Below are 11,377 nucleotides of genomic sequence, written 5' to 3'. Positions count from 1 at the left end.
TAGCTGAGGGTTGCTTTGAAATCCGGATCTTTCAGCCTCCTCAGTGCAGGGCTGGAGCCCCAGGGCCGGGTCACAGCAGCCGGTGTGCGCGTGCTTGGCGGTGTCTGCACCCCGGGGCCGTGATGTCCCATCCCGTCTATCTGCGTGGTGGGCCGCACTTGTGAGGTCCGCGACTATCGCTCCACCCTGTGGGTGAATCGCGGAGGGCCTCCGATCGACAGACTTGGCACCTACATCCTTAGCCCTCACGAAGGCGATAATGCAAAAGTAATGAGGGTTGCATGGGTGCGGAGGGTGGGAAGCACGTTTTAGGCAACTGAACTGTAAGTGAAAAGGCCCTGAGGTGGGGGCAGGCAGGATTTGCTGTAATTACTCGAACCCCTGTTGGCGTAGTTAAAGCATTGTCTTCCATTCCCAGTCATGTCCTCCCTCTCCCACCCAGCTCAGATTCGACCCCGGGTGAACAGAGACCGAAGGGCTGAGAGTGGATGAGGCTCCTTCTCACTTCGGGAGGATACAAGCACCAGAGAGCCAAGAGAGGGCAGGCGATAAGGAAGCGCAGAAAACAATGCGGGCGTGGACGGGAAGCAGAGCCCAGGGCGGGAGGGACTGAGTGACGCGCCCCGGATGGAATCGAGGTTTGGCTCGGGCGGGGATGACAAGCAATTGAAGTGCAGAGACCGGCGTGTGGCGCGGGCGGGCGAAAGAGGCCTTTGTCTCCTCCTCCTGGGCGCTCGCTCAGTGGTGCCACTCCGGTCTCCATGAGTCAGAGGTTCCCCGGCGCCCGGGCATCCCTCAGCCCCTGACCTGCCCTGTTCTCGCCATGGCCGAGGCAGCCTCGGGCGCCGGGGGCTCGACCCTGGAGGGGGAGCGGGGCAAGAGGCCCCCGCCCGAGGGCGAGCCTGCGGCGCCTGCGTCTGGAGTGCTGGGTATGTGAGTGGAAGGTGGCACCCGGACAGGTGCACGGGGTGCGCCTGGGGAGATGCAGGGGACGCCGATCGGGGCCTCACATCCCGAGCCTGGCGTGTGGCCCAGGGCTTGCTCCTTGTGGCTCTGCGACTGCCGCTGCTACCGCGTAGAGCGCGAGGTTGTGGCGGTGCCTCTGCACTGGGGGTCCCGGGTGCTGGGAGGTGGACACGCCCCTCTAATGGGAGCCTGGCTGGTGTGAGCCTTGCCATCTGGAGACTGCCAACACAGGGAAGCAGGGCGATATGGATGGTTTGGAGTTCGAATCCCACCTTGGCTGGGTGACCTTGAGCGTGTGGGCCTCGGTTTGGTGACCTGTGAAATGGGAATAAGGACTGCACTGTTTTCTTTCGGCTGCCTTAAGGACCGTGCTGCTCTGTCATACCAAGAAGTACTCAAGGCTACATGTGGGCACCAATGGTGGTGGGAGGAGGAGCTGGGCCTCAGCCATGAGTAAAGATTCCTAAGGCAGGACCTAAGGGGAAGGGCCTGGCTGGTGTAGGGGACGTGGAGGTAGGAGAGTAACCGAGGCAGGGCACTCCAAGCCGAGGTTGCGGGAGCCCAGCCCTCAAGAGCTCTGCTGAGGGCCAGTCAGTCCCCAGGCCTGATCTCAGCCCAGCCTGCCGTGCCGCCCCATAGATAAACTATTTGGGAAGAGGCTCCTGCAGGCTGGCCGCTACCTGGTGTCTCACAAGGCCTGGATGAAGACGGTGCCCACTGAGGACTGTGATGTGCTCATGACCTTCCCAGGTATCCACACCTGCTTGTCCTGGGCACAAATCAGCCTTGGCCACCTAGGCTGAAGTGTGGAGGGGCCTCGTGGGCACCTCTCCATGGGAGACCCACTGGCCCTGTGCCCCTCGGCAGACACCACCGATGACCACACTCTGCTGTGGCTGCTGAACCACATCCGTGTGGGCATTCCTGAGCTGATTGTGCAAGTTCGCCACCACCGCCACACGGGTGCCTATGCCTTCTTCGTCACTGCCACCTATGAGAGGCGAGTGTCCTGCCTCCACCTCCCTCTGGCCCTTTCCCTCTGAGGGCCAACTGTGGTCACCATTCGTGTGTCCCAAGATGTGGCTCTCACATCGTCCTTAGCTTGGCGGTGGTGAGCCAAAGTGCCAAGGTGAATTCTCTCTGCCCTGTCCCTCCCGCAGCCTACTCCGGGGGGCAGACGAGCTGGGTCTGCGCAAGGCCGTGAAGGCTGAGTTCGGCGGGGGTACCCGCAGCTTCTCCTGTGAAGAGGACTTCATCTATGAGAACGTGGAGAGCGAGCTGCGTTTCTTCACCTCGCAGGTGACCGCCATGCACCCATGACACTGTGCAGGCTGCTTTTGTGCTGAGCTCATGCCCGTCTCCCCGTCTCCCCGTCTCCCTGCAGGAGCGACAGAGCATCATCCGCTTCTGGTTGCAGAACCTACGGGCCAAACAGGGGGAGGCTCTACACAACTTGCGCTTTTTGGAGGACCAGCCAATCAGTGAGCAGTGGGAACCCGCTATCCAAACATCTGCAGAGAGCTGGGCGCATTTGTTAAAAGATAGGGTCTTAAGAATAACTAATCAGGGGACTGGAGAGATGGCTCAGAGGTTAAGAACACTCACTGTTCTTCCAAAGGTCCTGAGTTCAATTCCCAGCAACCACATGGTGGCTCATAACTACCCACAGTAAGATCTGGTGTGTAGGCAGAATGTTGAATAAGTAATAAATAAATCTTATTAAAAAAAAAAAAAGAGTAACTAATCAGATTCTAGGAAAGAGTTGGGCACCTAATGAACCCATAGGATGTGGTCTCTCCCTGGCAGGTGCAAGCATAGGTACAGGTGAGGCTTTTCCATGGGTTCCTGAGAAGGTGCTGCCAGTACCATGGACAGTGCCCATGGCTAGGTGTTGAGGCCCACTGGGAAATCAGCCCCCCAAGTTCACTTTTCAACACCAGTCTGTGTCAAACATTCAGGCCCAGAAACGGGGTTAAATTCTATAATACACTTGATGGGCATGGTGGGGACATGGCTGTGCCCCTTCAAGCCCAATCTGTTAGTTCAAGACCAGCCTGGGCTACATAGACTTCTGGCCATCCTTGCACTTCTCAAATGCATCCCCCAAGCATGTAGGCTACCTACCACACCCAGGTTATGCCATTCTGGGGATGGAACCCCGGACTCCCCACTCTACCAACTGAGCCACATTCCTAGCCTTCTATGGCCGTATGAGCAGGCAAAAACCTGACTTTGGTTCCAGCTAAGTTGGTTGCCTGGGGTGGTCCCATGGTACAGGGGCAGGGGTCACTCTCACTGCCCTTCCTGCAGTTCCAGAGCTGGCTGCCCGAGGCATCATACAGCAGGTGTTTCCGGTTCACGAGCAGCGTATTCTGAATCGTCTCATGAAGTCCTGGGTTCAGGCCGTGTGTGAAAACCAGCCTTTAGGTATGGCTCTTTTGCTGAGGGGTGGGCTGTGGGTCCTGGAGACACTTGGAGGTGACCCAGAATCCCTTGTCTCCTGGCAGATGATATCTGTGAGTACTTTGGAGTAAAGATTGCCATGTATTTTGCCTGGCTGGGCTTCTACACATCTGCAATGGTTTACCCTGCTGTCTTTGGCTCTGTTCTGTATACATTCACTGAGACTGATCAGGTACTGGGAGGCATTGGGTTGGACTGGGGGTGACCTAGAAGGCCTTCCTCATTAAGGTGGCTATGTCAATGATTTGGCTTTCCCCTGACACCTGCAGACGAGCCGGGATGTTTCCTGTGTGGTCTTTGCTCTCTTCAATGTGATCTGGTCAACACTGTTCTTGGAGGAGTGGAAACGGAGGGGGGCAGAGCTGGCCTACAAGTGGGGGACATTAGACTCACCTGGGGAGGCTGTGGAAGAGCCTCGACCCCAATTCAGGGTCAGTCTGGGGCTGAGGCTTGGCATTCAACAAGGCAGTAAAGGAGAGGACTGCTGTGTGAGGAAGGGCGCTTGTGCGTGGTGGTGGTGGTGGGGAGAATCTCTACGCCTTGTTAGGCAACATCAGAGAAGTGAGTGGGCCCAGGGAGGCTAGGATGTGAAGGGAGGAAGTTGGATTTGAGGTTTGAGAAGGGAGGATGGAGGAGTATCTCTGGTGAGAGAAAAGGTGTGGCAGAGGGAAATTGGGCTCCTCAGGTCAGGAAGTGGGTGTGACCTATGGTTTCACAGCCCTTTTTGCTGGCTGCCAGGGCATTCGGCGTATCAGCCCCATAACTCGAGCTGAGGAGTTCTACTACCCGCCCTGGAAGCGATTGCTCTTCCAGCTGCTGGTCAGCTTGCCACTGTGCCTGGCCTGTCTCATCTGCGTCTTTATACTCATGCTCGGCTGCTTCCAGCTGCAGGTGACCCCACACCCCACCCTCCCCTAGACCCTGGCACCAGGCCCAGTCACCTGGCCAATTTCCCTCCCGCCTTGTTCTCACCCTCTTAGGAGCTGGTCCTGAGCGTGAAGGGGCTGCCCCGCCTGGTCCGCTTCCTGCCCAAGGTCATGCTGGCCCTGCTGGTCAGTGTGAGCGCTGAGGGCTACAAGAAGCTAGCTGTGTGGCTCAACGACATGGGTATGTGCTGGAGGGGTCAGCCACCATCGTCTTGGGGACCCCTCAGTAGGGGCAGGGTGGTTCCTCACTCGCCTCCTCGGCCCCTAGAGAATTACCGGCTAGAGAGCGCCTACGAGAGGCACCTTATCATCAAAGTCGTCTTGGTGAGTGAACCCGCATATGAGGCTTGGAGGGTGGGAGAGGGGGCTAGGCGATCTGGAGGGCGTGCCGCAGGATGACCCAGGCTGCCTGCCTCCCAGTTCCAGTTTGTCAACTCGTACTTGAGTCTGTTCTACATCGGCTTCTACCTCAAAGACATGGACCGCCTGAAAGAGGTGAGGGCCCGTCCGCCTCCCCAGGGGCAGCACCCTGGCCCCGTGGGGATGGACCCGTGTAAGGGGCCCAGGGCTCTGCAGCCCCCCCTCCCCTCCTCCATCCTTCTCTCCTTTTTGTCCGTCTGTCTGTGCGTCCTCTCTCTGTCTGTCGTTCCCCTTTCCCATCTGTCTGTCCACCTGTCCCGTCGGTCCCTCCACAGCTGCTGCTACTCCTGTCCCTGACCCAGAGCCTCGAGCGGCAGTTGCGGGCGGTGCTGGTCCCGCTCGCGGCCCTGCGGTTCCGCCTGCTCCTCCTGTCCCTCCGGGGTCTCCTGCTCATGGCCCGGGCCAAAGTACGGGCAGGTGGCGAGCCTCCCCACGGTGTGGGCAGCGTGACTGTGCTGCGGGTGGGGCACGGCGAGCATAGGGCGCATGCGCAAAGGGGGCTGCAGGGCAGGCTGAGGAAGGCCCACTGAGGCGCTAGGTAATGCCTGCGCGGGGTGGAGATACGTGCACTGAGAATCCTGGCCCGTCCGCAGTTTGTCTGCACAATCGTGTGTGGCAGTTGCATTGGGGCTGAGCTGTGGCCTCACATCCAGGGCTGTCGAGGGCCTGCAAGCAGCCACTGGGAAGGGCATGTGCGTATGCAGGCCCCACCCGTCACACGCGGCCTCTTTCCGCCTGCAGATGCTGGCCACTCTGCTCATCACCCGGCAGCTGCTGCAGAACGTGCGCGAGGTGCTGCAGCCGCACCTTTACCACAGGCTGGGCCGCGGGGAGCTGGGCCTGCGCGCCATCGGGGAGCTGACCCGGGCCATGCTGGGTCTGCTGAACCCCTTGCGCTCGGACCCCCAACGGCACCTGGAAACCCAGGCTGATGAGGGCAGAGCGGGGAGCCACAGGTGTCTGGGCGGAGGCTGTGGGGCGCCCGAGGAGGAGGAGGAGGCTGCTGTGGAGCGGAGACCAGCAGGGGAAGGCGGGGAGGTCCCAGAAGGTCCTCGGGGTGCCAAGGAAGAGGAGGAGGAGGAGGACGACGACGACAATGATGACGACGACGATGACGACAACAACGAGGACAGGGACGAAGAAGGAGGTCTCCTGGACTCCGGGCTGCGCCTCAAGAAGGTCAGCTTTGCGGAGCGGGGCGCAGGGCGGCGCGGGCCAGGCCCGGGCCCTGACGGCCTCCTGGAGGAGGGGAGCCCCACCATGGTGGAGAAGGGGCTGGAACCTGGTGTGTTTACGCTGGCCGAGGAAGATGATGAGCCAGAGGGGCTCCCAGGCAGCCCCGGCTCAGAGCTCCCTACTGTCTTGCTCCGCCGGGCGGGCGCCGAGGGCGGTGACCAGGGGCCTGATGGAGACCCAGACACTGGCTCTGGCGAAGATACTGGGAGACAGAAGAGACAGAACAGGTCTTCCTGGATTGACCCGCCAGAGGAGGAGCATTCCCCGCAGCTCACACAGGCAGAGCTGGAGAGTTGCATGAAAAAGTATGAGGTGAGAGGGGCGGAGCCCACCGCCACCCTGCTGCCTGGAGGCAGGAAGATTGGGAGTTAGAGGCCAACAGGAAACTCAAAAGAGAATCAAAGGGGTATGGAGCTTGTAGCTCAGTGTCTAGCATGCACGAATCCTGGTTTCATCCCCAGCACCGCGCATGGTGGAGCATGCCGCCCTCCTACCCAGCACTAGGATATGCAGGCAGAAGGATCAGAAGGTCAAGGTCATCCTCTGCTATATAGTGAATTCTGGGCAAGCCTGGGCTACAGAAAACTCTGCTCTTACAAAATAAATAGGAAACCGGGCAGTGGTGGTGCACACTTTAATCTCAGCACTTGGGAGGCAGAGGCAGACAGAACTGAGTTTGAGACCAGCCTGGTCTACTGTGAGTTCTAAGTTAGCCAGGAGTACACACAGAGAGATCCTGTCTCTAAAAACCGAAGATAAACAAATACACGAATAAATAGCTTTGGAGTGCTGGCTCACCAGGCCATATTGGATGTCAGAGCCCTACATCCACACTGGACACTCACAAAAGCCTGTAACTCCGACTCCAAGGGATTCAACACCCTTTTCCACCCTCTGCGTGCTCCCCTCTTCCCACAACACAAAGGAATTCACACATGCATAAATAAAATAAAATTTAAATGAGTAAAAAGAAAAAAAAGGGCTAGTGAGGTGGCTAGGTTGGGTATAGGCGCTTGCTGCCGAGTCTGACGACCTCAGTTAAACCCCCGGACTCCCACTGAATGAGAGAACAGACTACCAGAGGTTTTATTCTGATGCCCGCACATGTGCAGTGAATCCCCACTCAAAAAAGACAAGGTGGACAATGCTCGAGGAAGGAAGGACATCTGCAGTTAACCGCTGGCCCCCACACACGCGCATGCTCGAACTCTGCTTACACACATGCACCTCCAGAAGCCATGCAAACTAAACCCCTCCCCATCCCCCCCCAAAAAAAAGGCACAGGTTGAGTGCGCTTGATGGTGGGGGCAGGCCCACAGTCTGTGATGGAGAGGTTGGGTGAGCATGGGGTCCCAGCTGGAAGCTGGTCAGGCCTAGAGGGATGAATTGAGGGGGCAGTGCCTGATGCGAGCCCCCACCCGCAGGACACGTTCCAGGACTACCAGGAGATGTTTGTGCAGTTCGGTTATGTAGTGCTCTTCTCATCTGCCTTCCCACTGGCCGCCCTGTGCGCCCTAGTCAACAACCTGATTGAGATCCGAAGCGATGCCTTCAAGCTATGCACCGGCCTACAGCGGCCCTTCGGTCAGCGTGTGGAGAGCATTGGCCAGTGGCAGGTGGGCCGGCCATGGAGGCCCAGAGGGGATGGTGGGGAATGGCGGTCCCTGGCCGGACCTGTCTCTGAGCCTCCTGCCTCCCTTGCAGAAGGCTATGGAGGCGATGGGCGTGCTGGCTATCGTAGTCAACTGCTACCTCATCGGCCAGTGTGGCCAGCTGCAGCGCCTGTTCCCCTGGCTGAGCCCAGAGGCAGCCATCGTGTCTGTGCTGGTGCTGGAGGTGGGGCTAGGGTCCCGGGGGTGGGGGTGGGAGCCCTGGGGGGAAGACCCTGGAAGGGATGGAGAGGCCAGGCATCTCCGAGCCTGCAGCCTCCCCCTCTGTGTCCCCCACAGCATTTGGCTCTATTAGTCAAGTACCTCATCCACGCAGCTATTCCTGACATCCCAGGCTGGGTGGCTGAGGAGATGGCCAAACTCGAGTACCAGCGGCGGGAAGCCTTCAAGGTATGGGGCTGTGGTGAGGACGATGTGGTTTCCGGGAGGGAGTACCGTCAAGGATGAGGCCTTAAGAAAACCCTCAGCGGGCAGCACAGACCCCCATCCATAGGTTCTGCACCCAAGATCACACCAACTTGGATGGAAAGTATTCAGAAAGCTCAGTGGCTTGTGCATTGCCATCATCCCAGCACCGAGGGGTGGGCGCAGGTAGATCTGGAGTTCAAGGCCTTCCTCACTTACATAGGGAGTTTAAGGCCTGGGCTACATGCTGTTCTCTGTGTGTGTGTGTGTGTGTGTGTCTTTCTCCTCCTTCCCCCCAAAAGAAAGCCAAATGTGCCTCCAGTGACTACAGGCCTGCTGCATTTCCTTCTGTGTTTGGAGAAGGCACTATGCTTCTCCATAGCCCATCACAGCCTCAATTTTGGAATGCCTACCTCACCCTTCTGAGGACAGGCATATACTGCCACACCTGGTTTGGTTTTATTTTTGGGTGTGTGTGTGTGTTTATTTATTATTTTTTTTGAGACAGGGTTTCTCTGTGTAGCTTTGGCTGTCCTGGAACTCATTCTGTAGGCCAGGCTGACCTTGAATGCACAGAGATCCGCCACTGCACCTGGCTGTTTTTAATTTTTTATGTACGCTGTTAGTGGGTCTGTGTAGCCCAGGCTTGAGACTGATACCCCTCGACCCTGCCTCTGAGTTAGCTGGGACCATGGATGTGGAGCACAGCGCCTCCTCGGAGCCAGTGTTGTGTGGTATTCCCAGCAACTCATCAGAGGCTTCCTTGTTTTGATTTATTTAATTTTACTTTGTGTTCTGTTTTGCTTGCATATGTATATGTGCATTCAGTGTCCTCAAAGACCAGTAGAGGGCGTCAGATCCCCCAAAATGAAGTTACAGATGGTTGTGAGCTTTCATGTGGGTGCTGGCAACTAAACCAGGGTCCTAACCCAGCAGCCAGCACTCTTAACCACTGAGCCGTCTCTCGAGACAGCGCCATCTAGGACACTGAAAGTCCACAGGAAGCTGTGAGCATATTGAAAGCAGGGTGCCACTGTAGAAGGGACCAGAGCCTTCGCTGTACCTTATTTGTGTTGGTCCTGAAGCCAACACCCTGTGTTGGGGGACTAAGGGGTGACTGCAGCTTGTGCTCCCAGCGATGCTCTCTAGCTTCTTGATGGCATCAGCTCTCAAGAATGTTCATTCCTCAGCTTGCCAGCCTGCCTCTCCAAATTGCTCTGCAAACTGCACGAAGGGCCAAGGAGCGGCGCCTTCTAGGGAAGACTCTGGGAAAGTGTGCCAAACAGCAGCCAAGAGTCTGGGCTACTCCTGGAGCCACGGTGTAGTCCCTCACTAGGGGATACTAGGCTGGGCCTCTACCTGCTCGCTGATCTTCAACTCCAAACTGAGTGTTAATTTATATTGACGGGCCGTGAATGGTGACTCATGCCTGTGATCCTAGCACTGGGGAAGCTTCTGAATTCCAGTTGCATAGTGAAGACCTGACTCAAAACACACAAAGAAAGGGAAAGCGGTGGTGGTGGTGGTGGGCTCAGTTCTTTTGAGAAAGCCCCAGCTGGAGGTCTATAGCGTCTCCCACATCCCCGGCTCTCCAAGCCGCGGGCCCAGCGGTTCTTTGGCTTCTCTCAGTTCCTCAGGCCCCGGTGGTCAGGTCAGGGGTTCTGGCGCGGGCAGTGGGCGCTCAGCCTGGTGTCTCCCCGCAGCGGCACGAGCGGCAGGCTCAGCAGCGCTTCCAGCAGCAGCAGCGACGCCGCCGCGAGGAGGAGGAGCGGCAGCGGCACGCGGAGCAGCAGGCGCGGCGGGAGCGCGACGCGGGCGGCCGCGAGGAGGCGCGCGCGGAGGTCCCGGGCCCCGAGCCCGCGGCGGAGCGCAGCACGGCCAAGGCCAAGGGCAGCGAGCGGCCCCGACGGCCCGGAGCGCTGCTGCCGCCCGGCCCGGTACTACGGTTGAAGCAGATCATCCCGCTGCAGGCCCGGCCGCCCGCGCCCGCCGGGTGCGCCCCCCCGCCGCGCTCTCCCGCGGACACGCGCCTGCCCGCCTTCCTCAGCCTGCGCTTCCTCAAGGCGCCGGAGCGCGGTCCGTCCCCGCCGAGGTCCGGGAAGCTGTTCGCCTTCACGGCGCGAGAGCCCGCGGCCAACGGGGCCCCTGGGGGCGGCGCGCGCGCGCACAGGAGCGCTGGGGACGAGTCCGCGGCCGCCGAGCCGGAGCCGCGGCCAGAGGACGCAGGTCCCAGGCCTTAACCGGGGCGCGAGTCGCGAGGGCCGCAGGCGCCGTGGGGCCCCGCGAACCGCGCTCTCCCTCCGCAGGGCCTGCCTCGCCGCCCGCCGGCTGCTGGCGCTGGGACGCACCCTGGGGCTGCGGCAACCACCCGCCCCGTGCCCCCGGTCCCGCGGACGGTCCCGCGCAGCCCGCCTGCTGGCCCGCAGCCCGCCACTAGCCCCGCCGCGCCCCTGCCGTTCCTTCGACCGGGAAGGGGGCCACGAAAGGACCCCCGCAGTACAGAAAAGTACACAGGATGGACGGTTATTTATTTGTTTTTAATTTATTTTGTCATATTTTTGTAAAACGGCAGAAATGCAATAAAAAGTCTATTTCAACAGTGCTCGAGGTCAGAGCAGTGGAGGGACCCTCGTGGGATCTGTAGCCAGAGGCTAGCACCCCATTTTCCCCCGACGAGGCCTCAGGCGGGCCCACGGAACCCCTCAGCATGACCGCCTCCGGTCTGGGTCCAGATGCTCGCGCACATGGAACCCCATATTCCACGGGGTATGGGGATCGTGCACCCCTTGGGGTGCCTGGGACAGAGGGTCTGCAAGAGAGCAGTCCACTGCACCCCAGGTCAGAGGTGCCAAGCCTGGTACCTGGGGCCCCAGGTGGCCCTGGCGGCATACTGGCGACACAGCAAAGGCAGTTTTGGGAAGGCAGCTGGAGTTCACATGGAGGCCCAGGAGTGGCAGCCTGTCTGAAAGGGCTCAGGAAGCAACTATTGAAAGTGGTGTGCGGTGCTTAGGCCGGCACATAATGGTTGCTAGAGCATGGTCATTGGTGCCTGCTCATTGGAGGCTGAGGTGCTCTCCAGGAAGTAGGGCCACAGCTGGGTAACAGCCCCGGGGCACATGGACACCTCTGGCCCTGACCACAGGCATGGTCCAGCCTGCGTGCAGGACCCTCAGAACCATATGCCTGCAGTGTGTACCATGCTACAGATGTGGGCACACAGCTATTATGTCTAGATAGTTCCCTCCTACCACACAACAGTATGGCCACGGTGTTTCCTGGTGAAAGGCTACC

At 59.3% G+C, this 11,377-nt stretch overlaps 1 protein-coding gene across 4 annotated transcripts; it reads left to right on the top strand.

Annotated features, from left to right (window-relative positions):
* The first annotated feature begins 290 nt into the window (after positions 1-290).
* Ano8 (anoctamin 8) lies at positions 291-10,688 on the top strand. 4 transcript variants are annotated; one of them, XM_055618850.1, is made up of 18 exons: positions 291-929; positions 1,606-1,716; positions 1,834-1,966; positions 2,127-2,265; positions 2,351-2,447; positions 3,277-3,393; positions 3,474-3,601; positions 3,699-3,860; positions 4,168-4,320; positions 4,410-4,536; positions 4,624-4,679; positions 4,776-4,850; positions 5,051-5,182; positions 5,517-6,323; positions 7,436-7,627; positions 7,716-7,847; positions 7,961-8,071; positions 9,277-9,706. In XM_055618850.1, exons 1-18 carry the CDS (start codon positions 824-826, stop codon positions 9,409-9,411), a joined length of 2,913 nt encoding a protein of 970 aa, XP_055474825.1. In that variant the 5' UTR covers positions 291-823; the 3' UTR covers positions 9,412-9,706. The 4 variants fall into 4 exon arrangements, with proteins under 4 accessions (XP_055474825.1, XP_055474821.1, XP_055474824.1 ...); XM_055618846.1 differs by lacking the exon at positions 9,277-9,706 and adding an exon at positions 9,790-10,688 and having other exon boundaries at positions 292-929; XM_055618847.1 differs by lacking the exons at positions 5,051-5,182; positions 9,277-9,706 and adding an exon at positions 9,790-10,688 and having other exon boundaries at positions 294-929.
* The last annotated feature ends 689 nt before the right edge of the window (positions 10,689-11,377 follow it).

The sequence above is a fragment of the Psammomys obesus genome, unplaced genomic scaffold (genome assembly GCF_907164565.1).
Source record: "Psammomys obesus unplaced genomic scaffold, mPsaObe1.curated_primary_1811, whole genome shotgun sequence".
Classification (NCBI taxonomy): Eukaryota; Metazoa; Chordata; class Mammalia; order Rodentia; family Muridae; genus Psammomys; species Psammomys obesus.
The sequence above is the reverse complement of the archived record's forward strand: the minus strand, read 5'-3'. Positions and strand labels throughout refer to the sequence as shown.